The sequence below is a fragment of the Lipophrys pholis genome, assembly GCF_963383615.2.
Source record: "Lipophrys pholis genome assembly, chromosome: 21".
NCBI lineage: Eukaryota > Metazoa > Chordata > Actinopteri > Blenniiformes > Blenniidae > Lipophrys > Lipophrys pholis.
Window position 1 is genome coordinate 8,517,980 of NC_137649.1, and position 19,742 is coordinate 8,537,721.

The window sequence follows — 19,742 nt, forward strand, 5'->3', positions numbered from 1 at the left end:
TTCTGCTTTGCAGAGCAGAAAGCCGCCTCGTGCACCTTACCACGCTCATGATTGGGGCACCGGTTACTGTGAAAGGTTCCATGTGCACGGCAGTGGAGAGGAGGCTGGTGTAACCTCCACATATGACCTCGGAAATACTGTGACGTTGCCTGGTGCAGTACAATGTGTTTTTGTGGTTTGAATTATGGTGCCATCCTGATGAGACGTCTTTGAAATTACCGTCTGTTTCTATACATTCTCTGTGTCTGTGCATTTGCCCTGTAATGAACTGATTGGATGGATGGAATTGATGGATGGATGGATGGATGGATGGATGGATGGATGGCAGAAACACACTACAGATGGCAGGATTTTGTTGATAAGCTACATGTCCAAAATAAGAATAATTAAAGGAGTAACTGCGGTGTGACATGTCAGTGATTTAAAGGGATACCTGCGCCCAGACTCCACGCACCAATGGCATGTTGATGCAATCAGGACTTTTTGCCAAGTTAAAATGTTTGTCTGTTGTAGATTTTTGTCCATTTTGTGTTTAAAACAAACGACAAACAAGGATGTCAACCTTACTTTTACTCCTATTTAAGGTGGAATTGTGTTGTGAAGTTAGCCGTACAGAGGATAGTCGTGTCTTCATTAGTAACTGAAGTGACATATGTCCCACTTCCCAGTGAGACAAATGCATCTGAACAAATGGGAACCTCCCACTTTAAAACTGTGAGGTTTTGGCAGGCGCTCATAAATAGATTCAAGTTCACTCAATATGGTAAAACTTAATAAATGTATTCGCTCTGAGCACAAATGAGTCATTTCAGCTATATTTTGCATCTCGCAGCTATAAATTACAGACCTTCAGATAAATAAACTTCTCATTTGTAACAAATATATACTTTTTTTTTTTTTTTATCAACAGTTAGAACAATTTGTTAATGATAAAAACAAGAATGTTGTTTGTTTGTTATCAGTATGAATAGACTGGTAACAATCCCAGTTCCCAGTGACATGAACACAGAATACTTCCTGCGGCAGAATGTAGTTATCTAACGATGACCAGCGTGGAATTATACATGCCGCCATCACAGATTTACAGCATTACATGATACGACACTTCTCTCAGACTGAAACCATAAAACAGTCACAGCTTGTGTTGTGTACTCCGCAGTCTCCAGCACTTCCTGGAGAGAAGCGTTCGACACAAGACATCACATTTCAAATGGAGCGCACAGATGCGCTCACTGCACACCTGTTGCCTTTCAGTCAGGACCCCTGGGGTTGGGTGGTGGTGACACAGGCTGACAGGATGGTGACAGAGTGAAGGGGAGGGGGGCTCAATTAATCCCACCTCCCAGGTGGCGTCTGTGTTTCCCAGCAACATCAATATTGCAGGAAGTAATGAGCAAGAGAGACAGAACAGAGGTGAAACAATAGGAAAGGTAAAGATAAGCGGAGGCGTGTTTGAGCAGGTGACTCACTGAACGTCAGCATCAGGTTACAACCCCCCCCCCGCCCCCCGCCCCTTGCCCCATCCCAGTTTAGCGCTCGTCCTCTCTTTATCTCACCGTCGTTTTATCTTCTGGCACACAAGGCCAGCGCCCAACGTGTAAACAAATGGCTTTAACTGTAGCTCATCAGTCAGATACATACACACACAGACGACCCAGTGTGTGCATTTTCTCACACTGTTATCTGAGAAATAAGTGGGAAAACATTTCCCAGAAACTCTCTTCGAAACCCCCGTCAGCATTTTATTCCCCCTTCCTGGTCCGGGAAGTTTGTGAGGGTTTTTAAAACGTTGTCACTCTTCTGTGATTCCACTACAAGATCAGGCCTCTGATCTAACCTGAAACAAGCAAGTAAAGGATCTCACACTGTTGTGTTGTTTGATAAACACAAAGGACAAGTTTGGACTTTTTCTTTTTTTTTTTTTACACCGTTGTACACAAACTTCATCCTAAGAGCTCCACCTGATGATGATGAGCTGGTTGGAATCGTTTTATCCAACATGGGATTTTTCTCAATGTGTTCGGGTTGGCTTCTAATGAAATCAATGATGTATTGAAGTAAGCACCTATATGTTTATCAAGTTGACCGTTTCTTTTATACATAAGATGTATATCTGATATATATCACAATAATAAATAATTATTAGTATAATACTGTATAGTATAATAATTACAGTATCAATACTTAGATGGTGGGACTTATAAGCACTAATAACCGCTGCCCTCCTCACTAAAGCTCCACTCTATCATCACAACCACTGTTGTTTCTCTCCACCTATCAAGGCCAGTTATCAATGGAGGGACTTATTCACCTGTGCGCGACGGCGCAAATCAATCAGCCTGACCAATGGGCAGTGGAGTTTTCTTCCACCTCAGTGACACAGTGTTTAATGTAACACTGACTTTTCCCTTTCATGCAATTCGTTGGATGTAGGGGTCCTATTGTGGGACTAAATCCAAGGTGGGTAAACTTGTTTGAAAATTGCGAGCAGAAGGGTCTACCACAAACAACTGTAGCCCGACTCTTTGCCCACCCTTCAGAACCTGGAAAGCTCACTTTTTATCATGACCGTTTCTAGCTGCAGACATGCTGGCCGGTCATACTTCATCAATTGGCACTGGATCATACACATGATACCATCAAATGCAATTTTATTTTTACACAATATTTACGTTATATTTAATACCACATTTATCACCAATATACTGCTATTTCCCTATTAAATACACTAGGATCGCATGGCTAGATTCCAGGAAATATCAATGGGTTTTTTATTGGACAATTATTAGTTAATCATTATGGCGCCAGCTTAATTAAAACTGCTGCAGTTCTGATGTATTTTTGGCATTCACAACTAAGATACCATTAAATCTTGCAAATGTTGGCAAATTTGGTTTTATAAAGGTATTCGTCAACTTTTTTATGTGAATTTGACAGTCAGAGTGGTGGTCATCACGCCCACTGTCAGCGAGCATGATTATGCTTTTGAAGAGCTTCTTTACCTCGCAGAGCGGTCTTGAGGTTGACTTTGGCTTGGCGGTGGAGGTCCTCTACACAAGGCGGCCTGCTGCCTGGTAGGAAGACGTTCTCCTGCTGGTGCCACGGCGCCGTGTAGTGAACGGTCCACTTGCTCTCTTCATCCAGGTTAGACACAGCTAAAGAAACACACAAGTGAAACAAGTTCAGTTAGTTTTTCTGGTCTTCATCATGCCGATGTGTATCTCCTTTAATTCTCACCATTTCGATAAAGAAGAAGAAAAAAAGCAGTTCAGTTATAAGAGCTGCAGAAACTGAAGCAATAAATAAAAACCAACACATAAATGATATCAAATCATACCACAGGTAAAACAGCTCTACAGGATGCATCATGTCGTTTACCTGAGAGCAGCTTTGTTAAACTCAATTTGTTTGAGTATTGATCACATGTCACGGATCCCCTTTCCTCAACGTCTCGAATCACTTCACAGTTTCTAAGCCCAACCATTGAGAAAACGACATGTCCTCTTGAGTACTGTCTCTGCAAAGCATTTGTGTATATTTGTAAAAGAAAAGGAAGGGGAAGGAGAATGGGGTGTTTTGTATGACGGTGTTAGTCTCGACACCATCAACATGACACTTATCTGAGACATCAGCAGGCCACACAAGTCTTGGGGGGGGGGGGGGGGGGTGAATCTATCTGGAACAAGTTGGAGGGAAACGCTGACCAGTTGGTGTCCACAACTCACAAAAACAGACAACTTGACTTCTCAAAAATGTCTCTTGAGAAGCAAAGTACTTCAATAATACTGATATCAAGTCAGCACAACTGGTTAGAATGATATTCCTTCCACGTCTCACAAGGAAAACGGCACTTACATGCCATTTTTAATATCCAAGGTTCTTTCTCCCAGTCAGATGTACACATGATACTGCTGTACTACTGCAGCTCATGCTGCCATCACATGTAAACACATGGATACAGCGTGAAAAACTAAATCAGTGGCCAAAAATAGCAAAATTCAATGGGGATCAATCATTCAATCAATCACTGTCATAAGTCATCTTACCAAGCGAGCGTACCCAAGCCAAAGTTGGCGATCGTGGATGCAGAATTATCTCCATTTATGCAGCCAAATGGGGGACAAATCAACTGTTTGCCCCCTGCCTGACTCTCTCAGCATGTCCATCTGGTGACTGGGAGCGGGGCAGGGGACTGGAAGAACCAGGAGGAAGGGGACGGACCTCGACAGACAGTGGAGGGTTTAGAGGGGCTTTCACAGGTGCAAATGAGCCACAGTGGGACGCCTGGAGAGGTGGACTATGTCAGTGGAGGAGGGTGGGTTAACCTTAACAAACTGGTTGATCAAGAAGGTTTGAAGCAGTTTAGTGCTGTGTGACATAATGAATTGTCAGTATAGCTGAAACCTGAAAAGAGTAACGGATGCATTTGAATGAGGACGTTAGCAGTTTTGACACTGATGTCCTGAAGTTTGTGACAAATGGCACCTTGGAAATGTCAATGAAGCTCAAGAGAGAGTTTGTCCATGGCCCCTGATACTTTATCACTTATTTCAGTTTATGCCTCTGCTTTGCCACCTTGAAACACTCTTGAATACTCTGAGCTGGACCACTGGGCCCAGCTCCAAAACTAGTTTAGTTTCATGAGCTGGAGCAATAAAGTGACGATGGTATGTGTCCCACTTAAGCCTATCCAGTATCACATCACATCCAGTCCAGTGGGGGCTGTAACAACTAAACAAGTTGTTCAAACATGAAATGTTCAAGTAAGTTCATTATGTCTTTTGTCTTTTCGAAGGTTTTTAAACATATCATGCCATGTTTTTTAGGGCACGGACAACTCGTCTATGTGGTTCCGAAAATCTCATCCACGACTAATTTGTTTCAGCATTACTGATTTGAAGGATTGGATTTCAAAGTATATTTGACACATTTGGAAGGATTATTAAGTTTATTTGACACATATTTCATTATCGTCCACTACTAATGTTTTCACGACAACTTTTTTTTCAGCATTATTAATTTGAATGATTGGTGAATTTTGATCTAATACTGATCTGATTTTACACATTATGCCAATATTTTTTGCTAATTTTGACTTCAAGATATTTATATGTGACTTCCAACTGAGCTTTTCATCAAAAGTAATTCCTAAAAATGTATTACATGCACTTGTTCAATTTGTTTACCATTAAGAGAATGGTAAACATCATGGCACTAAATATATAGTACATCATACAGGATCTATTTTCTCACGAACTGTCCTGCAATCATTTTTGTTTGACAGTGTACTTCCGTGAAACATTTCTGTGTTTGCTGTATGTGATGCGTTCAAACTCTGTGTGTGTGTGTGTGTGTGTGTGTGTGTGTGTGTGTGTGTGTGTGTGTGTGTGTGTGTGTGTGTGTGTGTGTGTGTGTGTGTGTGTGTGTGTGTGTGTGTGTGTGTGTGTGTGTGTGTGTGTGTGTGTGTGTGTGTGTGTAGTCACTGATTATCTACCCGCGGCTCAGTCATGCTGCTCTGCAGCGTGCCTGCTTGGATCCAAATTGTCAATCAAATGTATCACGAGGCAAAACTGTCCCGAGCACAAGTCTGAACTGAAAAGCCGCATGCGACAAACAAAACCAAATCTATACATACAACCAGTCGGTGCCACTGGAATTAGGAAAGTTGCATTTTCAAGCTCATTTTTAGTTTGGACCAGTTGTGGACAGTCCTCCTCGTTGAACATGGACCTGAAGCTGCAGCAGTGTGTGAATAAGAGTCCAAAAGATTTTCCATTCCCACCATTTCTCCCACACACTCGGCACAGGTATCCCCACCCCCACCCTGCTTTCACAAACCGTGGGGTTTTGAATAGACCTCAGTGAGCAGGCAGGCCAGGGACATGGGGACCAAGGACACAAAGCATGTATTGTCCCCCCCTGCATCAGTCTCCACATCAGCCCTTTCAGTGCCACAATACCCCCTAGCTCCTCATCTCTCACACGCACAAACACGCAAACGCACGCACGCACACATACACGACTCTGGCGCGAAAGTCTTTTAGAAGTCTAATCCCGCCGCCCATTGACATCCCAACTCTCCCTGCGCTCTTTAACAAACAGACAGAGCAGCACTGGCTCAGGACAAAGTGCCAAAGCAAGCCACAGAACTTCCCAATGTAAAAGCTGCACACGGTATGGCCGGCCTGGAAAACGCACCAGCATGCACGAAAACACAGCAGAGCTGAGGGATTAGCTGTAAGGATCAATAACGGTAATCAAATTATATCGAACTGGGTCCCAAATTGTGCACCAGCAATACAGAGTATTGACTCCCAGTCATGATACATTTCTAAAAAAAACAAAAGAAGCATAACATCAGGCATGTCTGATTATTCCTAACCTTTGTTTTAACCTTTGACCCATTTGAATTAACAACCTTTTATCGTCAACCTACCAATATGAGAGACTGTGCAAATTTAATTTTGCCAAAAACATGAAATCCTCTGGTTGCACTGACCACACAAGACCCTTGGGGGCTGCAGAGGAAGGTCATGGTGCTGCGCTGAGAAGCAAAGTGCAGGCATGTGCAAGATGAAATGATAAGATGTGAGAAGTCTCAAAACGCTGAGGTAATGATTAACCATATCAGCTCAGCCTTGGCTCCAGTTAACACGTGGGCTATAAATACCTTTCAGATTGGAGCTTGCCCTCCTTCATCTGGACTTTGCTCTGCCGTCATATCCTCAATGCACAGACACTGATAAAATAATAGCCTTGCAACATAACTAATCCCCTTAAGCATAATCCACTCTGCATATGACACACAGACCTGAAAACCAATCTCTAAAATCAAGCCGAAACCGGTCAGATTATTTTCTTTAAACATAAGTAAACTTCTAAATTGGTACAAGAATAGGCCATATTGATTTTTTTTAAATCTCCTGTAAAGTGACTGATTTTAGATTCCTCCAACTATCCCTTAAATAAAAGCTACTGGGTCATTTAGTGGCAATGCTTGGAGTCTCGGTCCAGTGGTTACCTGGTAACAGGGTGCAACAGAGGGTCGTGTCTGGGCTCAGCAGCGTAGCTGTACCACCACAGGGAACAATTTTAATGAAATCATGTAAAAAATCATTCAAGCTGATATGCTGCTGATACAGAAAATGATAAGTAAAGCCATTAAAGTTGAATTAAATTAAGATTGAATTAATAGAAAGCTCCAGGAAATTCACACACAATAGCAACAGTGTACAGACCGGAAACCAACGGTCTGTTTTCCATTCATTTTAATTGAAAATATAAGTCTGATCCACTTTCGAGAAGCATCAATCCGAATTAAATGAAGACAGAAAATCTTACCCTTCCTTTTGAAGTACTTGATGACAGATTTTAACGAGGTCCCGATAAAAACCATTATTCCGACTAAGTGTGTTCGTCTCCTTTACAAGAAAAAGTGCCACAAAAAGAGAGAAATCCAGGGAACGACAGAGAGAGAGGATCAGGATAAAGGCGCGCTGGCATCGGCTCTCCTCCACTCACATTCTCTCTATACGGCAGCTTGGCTGCAAGTGTATGTGCGCGTCTACTATGCTCACAATAAGTCTCTACCCCTATCAGTCTTTCTAAACACACACACACGGTCCACCACTCCCCCCATCATCACCACTACTCCTCCTCCCTCAGGCAGTCCGGTCCTACGAGACAGAAACACACACACACACACACACAGCAGGAGGGGTGTAGGACCGGCCCCTCTGTTCCTCTGCGCTTTGGTTACCAAGGAGTTCTGGCTCCTTTCCCTTTATTTCTCATCATCAGTCATTTTCTCGTGCCGCCGTTACCCCACTACACTCTCTCTCTCCACGCTGCTAAGATTACAGCTTGAAGTGAAACTTTTATTTTCCAGCCAATCAGGACAGCGTTGCCATTTTTGCCTTTACAGTCAATACTCATTTAACTGCGCCCCCCTTATTTGGGGGGGGACTGTCCATAGTTTTTCTTCTCTTTTGATAAAAAAAATAAAGAAAAAAATGCACTGCCTCTTTCAGTGCGATGACAGACTCATCTGGGGAATATTTATGCATCTAATTAAACTATGAGCCACCTCTTCAGAGGAACCTTGTACATCCTTGGGAGGGAAAAAAACCACATTGAGCTTTTCACAAGGTATTCTCCAGGGGATTCAGCTTCCACCTGCATGCAAAGTGCAATGCAAACAGAGAATATCATTACATACAGTGCATCACACAGATGCATGTACATGTTCATGTCATTCTAAATCATAGTAAAAATTATATTTAATTCCAAATTTTCAAATATAGATCATCCAAGTTGAAGGAACTTGTCACTGATATCCGTTATTTCCTCTTATCGTCTCTTTCAATCAACCTTTCCTCTTTGGTCTGATCATCTCCAGCCTGCTGTGTGTGCACATGGCGGCTGAATCTGTGCCGCATAAATATAGACCACATACAATCCTCCCATTGTCCAACCTGCTCACAATCTATCACACACACACACTCCAGAACCCACCCATTCAAACACACACCCATGGAGGGCAGGACAGCCCCTCCTTCAGCGATTGTATTTCATTTCAGCCAAAGTGGTTGATGAGCGGAGGGAGGGGGCGTGTGGGAGCTACGAGGGGGCTGCAACATGAGCTTGAATAGAGTGCAAATGATCCTTGAATTTGTGGATTAAAATGTTTTTTCCCCCCAACTGCTCACTCCCAACCTCCCTTTTGTGAACCTTTTAGTCCATCATTGAAGTGCAGTGCGAATGTGCAGACACAAGGTTGAATTGCGCTTTAATCATTTTTGTTTATGTTAAAATAATTTACCACTTCCGCAGAGTCGGCTGTCTGCTGTGATGTGTCTATTACAGTATTCATCAGTTGAAAGAGACCTTGGGCATTGGCGTTGTGGATGGATGTCTGATGAAGGTTCAACATGTGTCTGACCTGTTCTCAATATCAGCTTACACACAAATATTAAACCAAAAGCAAACACTACTATGACTACTATGAGTGATATTAAAAAAAATTAAAAAAAAGACCCAGAAATGTGGTTATAGTACATCAAATGCAATAGATTTAGAATCCAGTTTTTATAATTCACAAAAATAAAAGGTAATGTAACACTTAGTTACTCTCACCTCACAGTGAGAAGATTCTTCCTTTGCATGCCTGGGTTTTCTGAGGGTTCTGTGGTTTCCTCCCACAGTCTCATCATGCATTTGATTTTAATTGGAGACTCCAAACCGCCTAAAGATGTAAATGTGGATGGATGGATGGATAAGCTCAAGTCTTGCGTGTTTTGACAGCAGTTTCTCATTGGTTTACATCACATCCAGCTTGGCACACGTACAGAATTAGGATAGTTAATGCAGACACAAGCCCAAGCAGAATCTCTCATTAAAAGGCCTATTGTTCTTAGGGCAATGTCAACACGCACACACACACGCGTGCACACGTGCAGAGGCAGGTCAACATATCCGCCCGAGAAGTGCGTCAAATCTAGGCCACTTCTCGGATTAGGGATATCCGTTCAGCCATACGTCCTTCTGCTCTTCCTCACTGAAGAAAGGAAGCCCCCACTGCTCCCCAGCCCAAACAATATCAATCTTTCATCTGTTCATGCTTCCAGCCGGATGTGAAGGACGAGCGTAGGGACTCTGTGAATGAAGCCTGAACCGAAGAAAATAGGCCATTTAAGAATACCAAACACCAGAGATTATGTCTCAAGGAGTAAAACCACATAAATCACTCTGTAGTTCATATTGATCAATATTGTTCACTTAAATCAGCCAATTTCTATATTTTCAGTTGCAATATAAATGTAATTAGGATCTTATGACTACAAATGCACATGTCTATGATATGATTAGTTTATTCAAAGCTGGAAAATTGCAAAGTATGACGGTGTCAAGCACTCAGATTTACAATGTCAAACTGAATGATTTGTTTTGCTTTTCAAAACCAGACATGAGCATCCAGCAGCCGCCAGGCAATATGTGGCCAATAGCTCCATTCTTTGCAGATCGCAGTTATTATTGTTGGTTATGAGAAGAAAGTAATTTTAAACAAATTTGAAGAGTAACTTCTCTGCAATTAAAGCAGAGAAAATCATGTTTTGAATTTTTGCACTTGCTCATAAAAATCAGGGCAGAGAACCTTCCTGTTGGTTACTTCCGTTTTCAAAAATTCCTTTAATATTCTCACAAGTGTTTCTTTGCAAAATGCTAAGTAGTTTCAGTTACCAGGTTTAGTTGAAGCACAGAATCCAAGCACATGATTGTTAGCGTTAAGTCATAAGGTGGAGGAAGAGGGACAGTGAGGAAGTGAGGGGGATGAATCAGGTCATAATTACGACTCCTGAGCAGAGAGATTAATGAGGTGCTCCTGTTCATTCTGCTCATTTCCTTTGTCTGCCTTGTTTTCACACCACAGTTGGATCTCTCCATCAACCTGGCTGAAGCAGCTGCAACCTCTCTCCCGCTTTTCCTTACAGATTTATTTATTTACTTCTTTTTTTTTTTTTAAATACAAGGCTACTGAACTCTGATTCCCTCTAAATTCACAAAATCACCTCTTCTTGTCTTCAAAACAGTCATTTGGAAGGATTCATGCACACACACACACACACACACACACACACACACACACACACACACACACACACACACACACACACACACACACACACACACACACACACACACACACACACACACACACACACACACACACACACACACACACACACACACACACACACACACACACACACACACACACACACACACACACACACACACACACACACACACACACCCACCCACACCCCCCTGCGACAGGTCTCAGCTTTTATTTCTGTAATTGGACTTATGAAGGAGGGCTAAGCTGACCCTGCAAAACCCTTCAAACTCACCCTGATCGGCTAATGTGACCCCCCCTTTCTCCTCTTTCTTTTAGACATAAGCACTTTCATGACTGCTAATGTAACCAAGACTGTATTGATTTTACACTCCCCTGACTCCCCTACCCCTTCTTCTTGCCCCCTCTTGTTCAGGCTCCGACCTCGTACACCTTCCTTGCAGAGAAGTAAGCATTGGTGAGCATGGAAACGTAACACACTCGCATATGAAAACGCAAAGATTTTGCAGTTCGGAGTGTAGCACACAAAGTAGCTGATGAATGATCTAAAACGGATGATGTTCCGAAATGTTTATGTTTGGTAGATATATATGATGCACTATATTTTCTACAGCGTATGAAAGTACTTCACAAAGACTGAAAATATAATTTCAGTGCAGAGTTAAATACAAAATCAATAGATATTCATATTACACACTCTTAACTTTAAATTGATTTAAATTAGAATTCTCTTCGATTCCAAAATGACTTCAGAAGTAATGTGATTACTTTGTTCAAGAATGGAGAATGGAAATTTAAGTTGTTCGGTAAAGTTGACAATCAAAAGCAGCAAATCCTCAAATCTGTTCCTTCTATAGAAAATAGTGTCAGTACACTAGATATGAATGCTTCAACAGGAAATCTACCAGAAACCTTGATCCTGCAGTATGACATCTGTGTGCTGCTGCAGGTTTTCCCTCTCCGTCTGTGGACTCTCTCTACATCTTACTATTATATCTGACCTCAGGTATCATCAGGTCCCAAACACATCTTGGACTTTGCTTTCAGGACTTTCTTCAATGGATGTTACCAGAGTGAAAAGAAAAAGTTCAAGTATCCTGTCTTTTATCTTGGAATGACTCAGCTGAATTTGAGACCAACAGATCGGATTACTGTTGGACAATTTAAGGAACAGAGATTAAAGTCACAATTAATCATTGTGACCATTTTTAAAATTGAAGCACTGTACTCTTGTTTGACTTGGTCAATGTACTCCTTGTTTTACTGTCATCTACCACTTGAGAGAAAGGTTTGCACCTTATGAATATAGAGTAAATCTTATATAAACAAAGTCGTGCAGAACATTTTATAGTTCCTCCCCCTTCTCTCTTTTTCTGTGAATGAAAATCTATAATTCATAGCATGCAGAGCAACACCCTGGTTTTCTCCTCCCCTCCCCCCGTCTTTCATGCCTACATGTCTGTGAATGAAAGCGTAGCATGAGGGGTCAATGGGAATTGGATAGTTTTTTCCTCTCTGTGATATACAGGAAGACATGAATAATCTAAGAGCGCTGGGGGGGGTATGTTGAGAGGGAATAATAAGTAAATCCCTGTTAGGAAGCTATTTCTGTGAAAACTAACATTCATTAGTTGATATTTCACACTCAAGCAGCAGTTATCTGTTGATCATTGCTGTGAGCTGTGTTGCTGAGCGGCGGAGCGGCGGAGCGGAGAAACCTCTCCACAAGACCCGTAAAACGACAATTAGGCCGAGTTAAACTTCAAACTCTCTCCTGAATAAACATCAACTCTCACTCCAAGTCCCAGTGCAGCCAAGGTGACGGAGAGGTTAGGCTGAGTAAACATGCTGCCATTTCTGTCACTAATTGTTTTAGCATGGGGTTCAGTTCCCGCGCATCTCACACACACACACACGCACACACACACATTTCAGTTCAATAAACTCCTGCACTCACTGAACGACCTTTTGGAAACTGAGTAAACACTCGCTGCCTCCGTCTCCCCCGCCTCCGTCTCTGTTCAAGCAGACAGAGGTTACTGGGTAACTCCAGTCCTCCTTTAAACCACCCCCCCACCACGACTCCCCACCTCTTCAGCAGTCTTTCCGTCTGACCTGCTCCATTGAAGCAGCTGGGATGCCATCACACAGACACACACATGCACGCGCACACATTTACAATCGCCGCGATCGGCAAACTACAGTCAAGATAGACACAACAACCTGAGACTGCTGTGCAACCCTCACGTTGATCCTCCAATCCAGTTTAACCAGCTGTCCGCTCTGTGCAGACAGCAAAGCTCTCACTATTCATCCAGACAAAGTCAATGGCCACTAAGCTTTTGTTTGTAGTGGTTTTCAGCAGGCCAATCAGCAGTGGATTTGCATTAATGTTTTGTGGAAAAAAAACAAGTTAGGTTAAAGAGGCTGTGTGTGAATTGTTTGAGGAGATGTATTTCAAGCTACAGGAGTGGTTCAAAACATTTTAGTGAAAAGGTTTGTGCGTTTGCGATTTTGGTGAGGCTTTCAGAAACGATTTTATTGGCTTCTTAAACAATTAAGCATGAATCTTGTCCAGCTAAAGTTCACTTCATGGATAAAAGCAGATTATACAACATAAACTGAGGATGGATCTTTAATATTAGCAGTGCTTGTCTGTGTGTGTACCAGATTATTCTTTTGATTGAAAAGCAGTGGGGCCTCTCTCTCTCTCTCTCTCTCTCTCTCTCTCTCTATAGGCTGATTCTCCTTTGTGATCCATGAGAAAAACCTGAGTCCTGGGTGACACCCTGCAAACTAAGCCCAGAGCCTGCACACATCATTTTAAATTTAATCACACCCTGCTCTTTTGTATTTATGTGTTTTCTGTTTCAGATGTGCACAGAGGAGCCTTGATGTGGTGACACATGTATGTTTGTGTTTTCAATTCAAACACAACAAAGCTGCGCCTACTTAGACCGATGTGTGTGCAAATGTATGGATCAGAGAGATGTCTTTGAAAAAGGGTGGAACAATACCAATGCGGGGAAAATGGAGATGGTATCAAAAGGTGAAAAGACTTTCAAAGTGAGACACGAAGAAGGGAAATGAGGCAGGAAGCAAAGTTGCATCCGCAGAAAGGTTGAGGGAATCTTTGATGTGGTAGAACTGGAACCATATTGCTGAGTAGCGATGTGATGCAGGATAGAATAGACCGCTTTTAAGGGAGTAGATGGAGAGAGGAGAGAAAGACAGCTAAGAGAAAAAGCTCAAGGGAGTTTGAAGGAAAAACATCCAGATTGTAGGCCTTCATCTAATAGAAAAATGCATACATACAGTGAGACAAACAGACACCAAGGCTCAGCAGGCTCACTGGCCATGCTTGATTTTCTCTCCGCGAAATGTTTAACCTGGCTGCTCCTTATCGACCGCCTGTGAAATTCAAGCCGGGATAAAAGGGGAAGGGAAGAGCCAAGACTGCGTGTGTGTGTGTGTGTGTGTGTGTGTGTGTGTGTGTGTGTGTGTGTGTGTGTGTGTGTGTGTGTGTGTGTGTGTGTGTGTGTGTGTGTGTGTGTGTGTGTGTGTGTGTGTGTGTGTGTGTGTGTGTGTCTCTACTCGAGGTTGCAGATAGACAAAGACACAGTAGAGTCAAGTCTCTACAGAAACAAGTAAGAGCAATACCATAGAGATTTAAAGAAAAACCCTCACAACAGCGAAGTGTAACCGCTATACAAGTCTTTCCATGCATCCATTGAACAGGAAGAGTTTTACGGTCGTGTCAGCTTCAGCACAAAGAGGGCGGGTCACTCTTAAAATGTACACGCCTGTTGAGCAGGGACTTAAATGCTGTTATTTTACGAGCTGGGCTGATTTGTACGCATTTGGGGCCGTTGGAGGAGGTGGCAGCTTTGTTGGTGACTTGAGATGTTTTATGTCGTCGCCAAAGTCGATTTGTAGCCAACGGACCGTTTCATCCCCAGCAACAGAGTATTAAATCCAATGCAATTTGACCCGGCCGTCCCATCACCTCCCAACGCTGGCAGAACAATGAGCTGAACCAGAAGCAGGCCTTAAAAACTTTGGGGTGGCTGTTTTCCTCGTGTTTGGATGAGCTGAGGAATGTTAAATAACAGTATTATCAGCCTGTTGATACTGGTCATATGATCAATGTAAGCATGTTCATTGTAATGGCTTAAACATATATGGGAAAGTTTTATCCAATTTCAACTAGATTGAAGATGTTTCACTCCATCCTAAGGAAATAAATTTGCCTTGCATGTTACACTGGGTATGCAAACTGTCTTTAGTATGATAAGTCAAGCTTTTTATTAATGTCCAACGACTGCTATGCTGTAATAAGGGGATCACTGAGCTGCCTGCAAGGCTGATTGAACCTCCTGTTGTCTTCTAAACAGTCCGACTTCACTGTATTTACATGTAGCATCATGTTTGTATGTGAACACTTTCATGGCAGGACTCCAAGTAGGTAGGTCATCCAGCGTTAACCGATAAATACATAAAACATTAGCTCAGCAGTTCGTTTTCAATTATTTACCTCACAAATCCCTCCCTCTCTTTCTCTTACTTCTTAAAAATATTCATTACACTGTGCAGTTGCAACAAATTAATAAAATATTTTTTAAAAATCCCAGAGGAGATATCTGTGAAACCACAAGTACCGTTTCATAAAGACAGACCCCCGGCAGAAAGCACATTACATTAAGGTCCATTACCATCCAGCCACACTGTCTCCACTCATATTGACTCATGGCACTTCGCACTCTCCAGCGGACCCTCTAAGAACCTGCAGCATCAATTACCACAATGCCTAAGTGTGTGTGTGTGCATGTGTGGGAGTGGATAGTGTATCTGAGGCATGCGGATAAGATTTAATTCTGCATTATCACGACCAAAAGCGACATTGTGATATGAAATCTAAGTATAATTGGTATTGTGTGAACGCATGCCTGCAGCGCTTTTTCTAATCTGCTGCAATAAAGACCACAGACACATTCCAGTGAATGATAAAGGTCAATATCGCTGCATTACATTCCCATTAACCCACACTTTTGTCTTTTTTGCTCCATCTTGATACATTCTTGCACAGATAGGTTATAAGACAATCAATGTCCATGTGCCTAAAGCCTATATGCATGAAAGGACGCGAACACACAGCACATCCACATCGTAAACATTATGTTGGCTGGCACACTGGCTTCATGACCTACATTTCAACACCAGAGCTGTCGGTTCCCCTCTCTGAAGAGGAGGTGTGTCGTGATTGTTTCTCCTTCCTCCCTCATTCACAATCATTAATCCAATTTCATAATTAGTTCCAGGCATAAAACGCCATAAATCTGACAATGAACACACTATATTTAATAGTCAAATGCAAAGCCTGTTGTGGTCTTCCACATACGAGTGGGTTTTTGTGTACTCGTGGACTTTCGACATTGGAGTGATTCCAATGAAGTATGAATTATGGTCAGTCGTAAGATCACTGGCAATCAAAAGGCAAACATTAACAATATGATTCACAAGTTTCAATATGTCTGGCATAAGGCCGTCAATGAAAATTGATTTGCCGAGTGGCAATAAGGAAATGTGATTCATCTTTCTGTTGAATTTGTGTTAGATAGATGTCAAGGGTTTCAAATATGTCAGAGCATGTAATAGATATGTAAGAGATACTGTTTCACAGTAAATTGACAGTCTATTCATTCCATACATCAGTATGGTAATTGTGTTATGTGGGAACGTGCAATGACAATGAAGGGATTCAATTTTTTTCCATTTTTACTGAGTGACATGTCACTTTGGCCGTTTCCATGACCCTCATGTTCTGCTCGTGCTGCTGACGAGACGGTCCTGTCTGACTTCAGCATAGAGCCGCAGAGACAGACTGAGCTAATTTAGGTTAAGTGCCTCCGGTAGCTCAAGGGCACAAAGCAACAAGCCACCTGGGGCTAAAAAGCATCATAGCAAGTGTGTGAACGGCACACATAAACCCGGACAGCAACAGCAAGTGGGCTAAAGCTGTAAGAGCTACAAACTGTACACGAGTGTATTTGTCTGCAGTTTTTCCAACACTGTGCCGTTTGACCCATTTCCCACAATGTACCTCACTTCTCATCAGCAACATCAGTAGGTCACTTGGGGAGTGTAAGGGGGATGGTTTCGAAACTAAAGCACTCAATCAGTAATCAGTGACACAACTGACTGAGCAATGACCACAAGTTTAGGAAGTGAGCAAGACAACCGACCTCCAGGCAGTAACACAGTTAGATATGAGGTTAGATCTGAAGTCGGATTCCAGGTCTGGTGGACGGATCGATCGTGTTATTAACCAATACGTTTGCAATGCATGACTGCATCTGCCTCCGCTCATCAGGACGGCAACATGGATTCAATTTGTTCCCCATCTCTGTTTTTTTAAGTGCGATAATGACTTTACACAAATTTGACGTGTCCAAACCTAAAAGCATGAAGACCAACTTTTGGAATTGTGTGAAGAGATCCCAAATTCACACATTATTCTTTAAAAACTACGTTTGTAGCAGTGCTATCTACAATTACACTAATGAAAAAAAAACTGAATTAAATTATTAATTGCTGCATGTAAAGTGCCCCCAAAATTTCCCAGTTTGGGGTGGCAGAGCATTTTCTAACCCTTGGGTTGGTTGTTCACTCTCAGCCAGACGATAGTGTCCTTTGCCTCCATTGGTTCACCTTCCATGACTTAGTAGTTGGAATGGGCCTGTGTGTCAATGACTGTGAATGCAAACGTGAATTACAGTGTTGATGATGTGTTGAGACTGTTGAAGTGGCAAAAATACCACGATATGGACAAAACATTCATTTACAGCTACAATTTTGTTGGAGCTAAATTTAGAAACAGGTCAAAGTTGCATATTTTGAATCTAAATATCCCAAATATTTAATACATGATTGTATTTGTTCCATAAAGATTAAAGATGAATTTGCCTCAATAACACTTGAGTCAAGAAATTAAAGCAGTTAAAGAGATTTCAGCCAGTCACTTTGTCTTTATAACTGCTCCTACTATTGTGACTTGTCATTGAGTCCTACATGAAATACAGTAGCAGCAACATCCTTGGAGTTAATCAATGGCACTGACCCGGAAGTAAGATAGTATTTACGAACTATTTTCACAATTTTCACAAAGCTTAAGTCATTACAAATCACCATCTGTCAGGGTTTAAGTCACAGTCTTGTTCAGTAGCACTTCAGTGGATCTCAAACAGTGATTACAAAAACTCTTATGACTCACAATTTATCCAGATATTTTATGAGAGCAATAACGTAGCCCCACCACAGTGTCACAATGAGAGTTGTAATCCGAGGGTGAGGTTAAACATGTCTCAGGACAGACTTGGTGCTCACAGGATGACGTGGATCAGTATCACTGTGACACACATGCTCATACGTCATCTGACTTATCAATCAGATAAGGTAAAGCCTCACACCGGGGTGTGTATCTGAGCACACATGCTTCATTCAACACTAATCCTATGTTGAGACCCTGTCTGGGAAAAAGGCACAACCCCAAATCCCCTAAACCCCTCCTTCCCTGCCTCTCCCCTCTTTGCTTCCCCCTCCTTCTCTTTGGCGAAAGCTCCATCCTTCCCCCTTCTGTCCCATCCAAGCAATAATGGATGGAGAGATTTAATAGAGAGAAACATCCATGAGTGTGCCCTCTAAATGGGCCTTGAGGGACATGTAGCAAGCTCCCTGATCAAATACCATCAAAATTTAAGACACCATCACTCCAAATCAAATTCCCTATGACACCTCTTGTGTCTCATTTAGGAGCAGACCAATGGGCACCCAGTATCTGAGAAACTATTAATTCAACCTTAATTGTATTTGATAATCACTGATTAACTTATGTTACACACTAAGCTGTTGTTTTTTATGTGACGTAACTTTTATATTAGATAAAACACAGATGAGAGACTTTTGTACTGATAAACGTGAACATTGCTCTTTGGTCTTCTGGTTGTCTGTATTATTGTGCCACCTTGTGGTGAGTTAAAGCAACAACCGAAACCTCCAGTGAGGCTCTACCTTGTAATTTGGTAAAACTTTAAAGAGTTTAGGGAATACAGAGGTGTAGTAATTAGCACTCTGACCTAACAGAAACAGCTGGAACTCTGGTTTCCTCCCTCTGTCCAAAAACATGTGTTTTGGACAGTGTGACAGTTTGAACATGTGATTTTTAAACTTTAAAATTGCCTGAATGCGAGTTCCTGTGATTGTATCCATCTCTCTCATGTGACGGACTGGTAACCCGATCAGGGTGTGTCCTGCTTCACATGTTCAGTTCCCTCTGAGTTGGATATATAAAGGATGGATAAATGTCCAGGTAATTCTCTAAACAAACACTTTCACAGCATAATCAATAACTGTTCTCCTGTAGTTTTTAGCATGGGAAGAAAAGGTTTTATCTTGTTTGTCTTCATGGTCTTTTTTTTTTTTTGTCTGTAACTCCTATCAATCCATGTATGTGGTGTGCAGGACCCATAACAAGATGTTGCCATGGTGAGGATGGCAACTCATTAACGAGACAGATTTAAAGAGTCTCTAAAAATCACTTTCTCTCTTTTCATAATCAGTCTCTATGGGGGCACACAAGCTTTTCAGAGGCTCAGCTTTGCTCTCCGAGGCTTAAAGGAGCGTCCAGCTGAGTGGGACATAAATGAGGACTGGGGACGGAGACGGAGGAAGGGTCCATGGATTAGAGGTCAAGTAAAAAAAATATAAAGCGGGCTTCGATTACCAGAGCAACCACAATCATCGCCACTCGGATCTTAACATATTTGGTCACTTTGCTTTTTATTTCAAGGTATACTAAGCAAATTTGAATGAATGCTTACAGGAAGCCAATGCTGAATTCCAAAAAGTTCAAGTTAAAATCAGAAAGAAACCACATTAAATACATTTTGTGAGCATCATTGACTCACTGTGCTGCTATTGTGAACCATGCAGAATGAGCGAGGACTGAAACTGTGCATGCAGGCAGGGAGCAGACTGGTCAGGAGGGTAAATAGGGCCAGAAGCCTCAGAAAACCAGACTCAAAACAGCATGAGGTAGAAAAAAAGCTCC

The 19,742-nt window shown here is 42.1% G+C and overlaps 1 protein-coding gene across 3 annotated transcripts in view; it reads right to left on the minus strand.

Annotated features, from left to right (window-relative positions):
• The window catches only part of nhsl1b (NHS-like 1b), a 99,318-nt gene that overhangs the window by 18,438 nt on the left and 61,138 nt on the right, over positions 1–19,742 (minus strand). For all 3 annotated transcript variants that reach the window (XM_080490213.1, XM_080490212.1, XM_080490214.1), the window contains exon 2: positions 3,003–3,155. In XM_080490213.1, the coding sequence (XP_080346339.1) occupies positions 3,003–3,155 (153 nt within the window). The remainder of the gene's footprint in view (positions 1–3,002; positions 3,156–19,742) is intronic.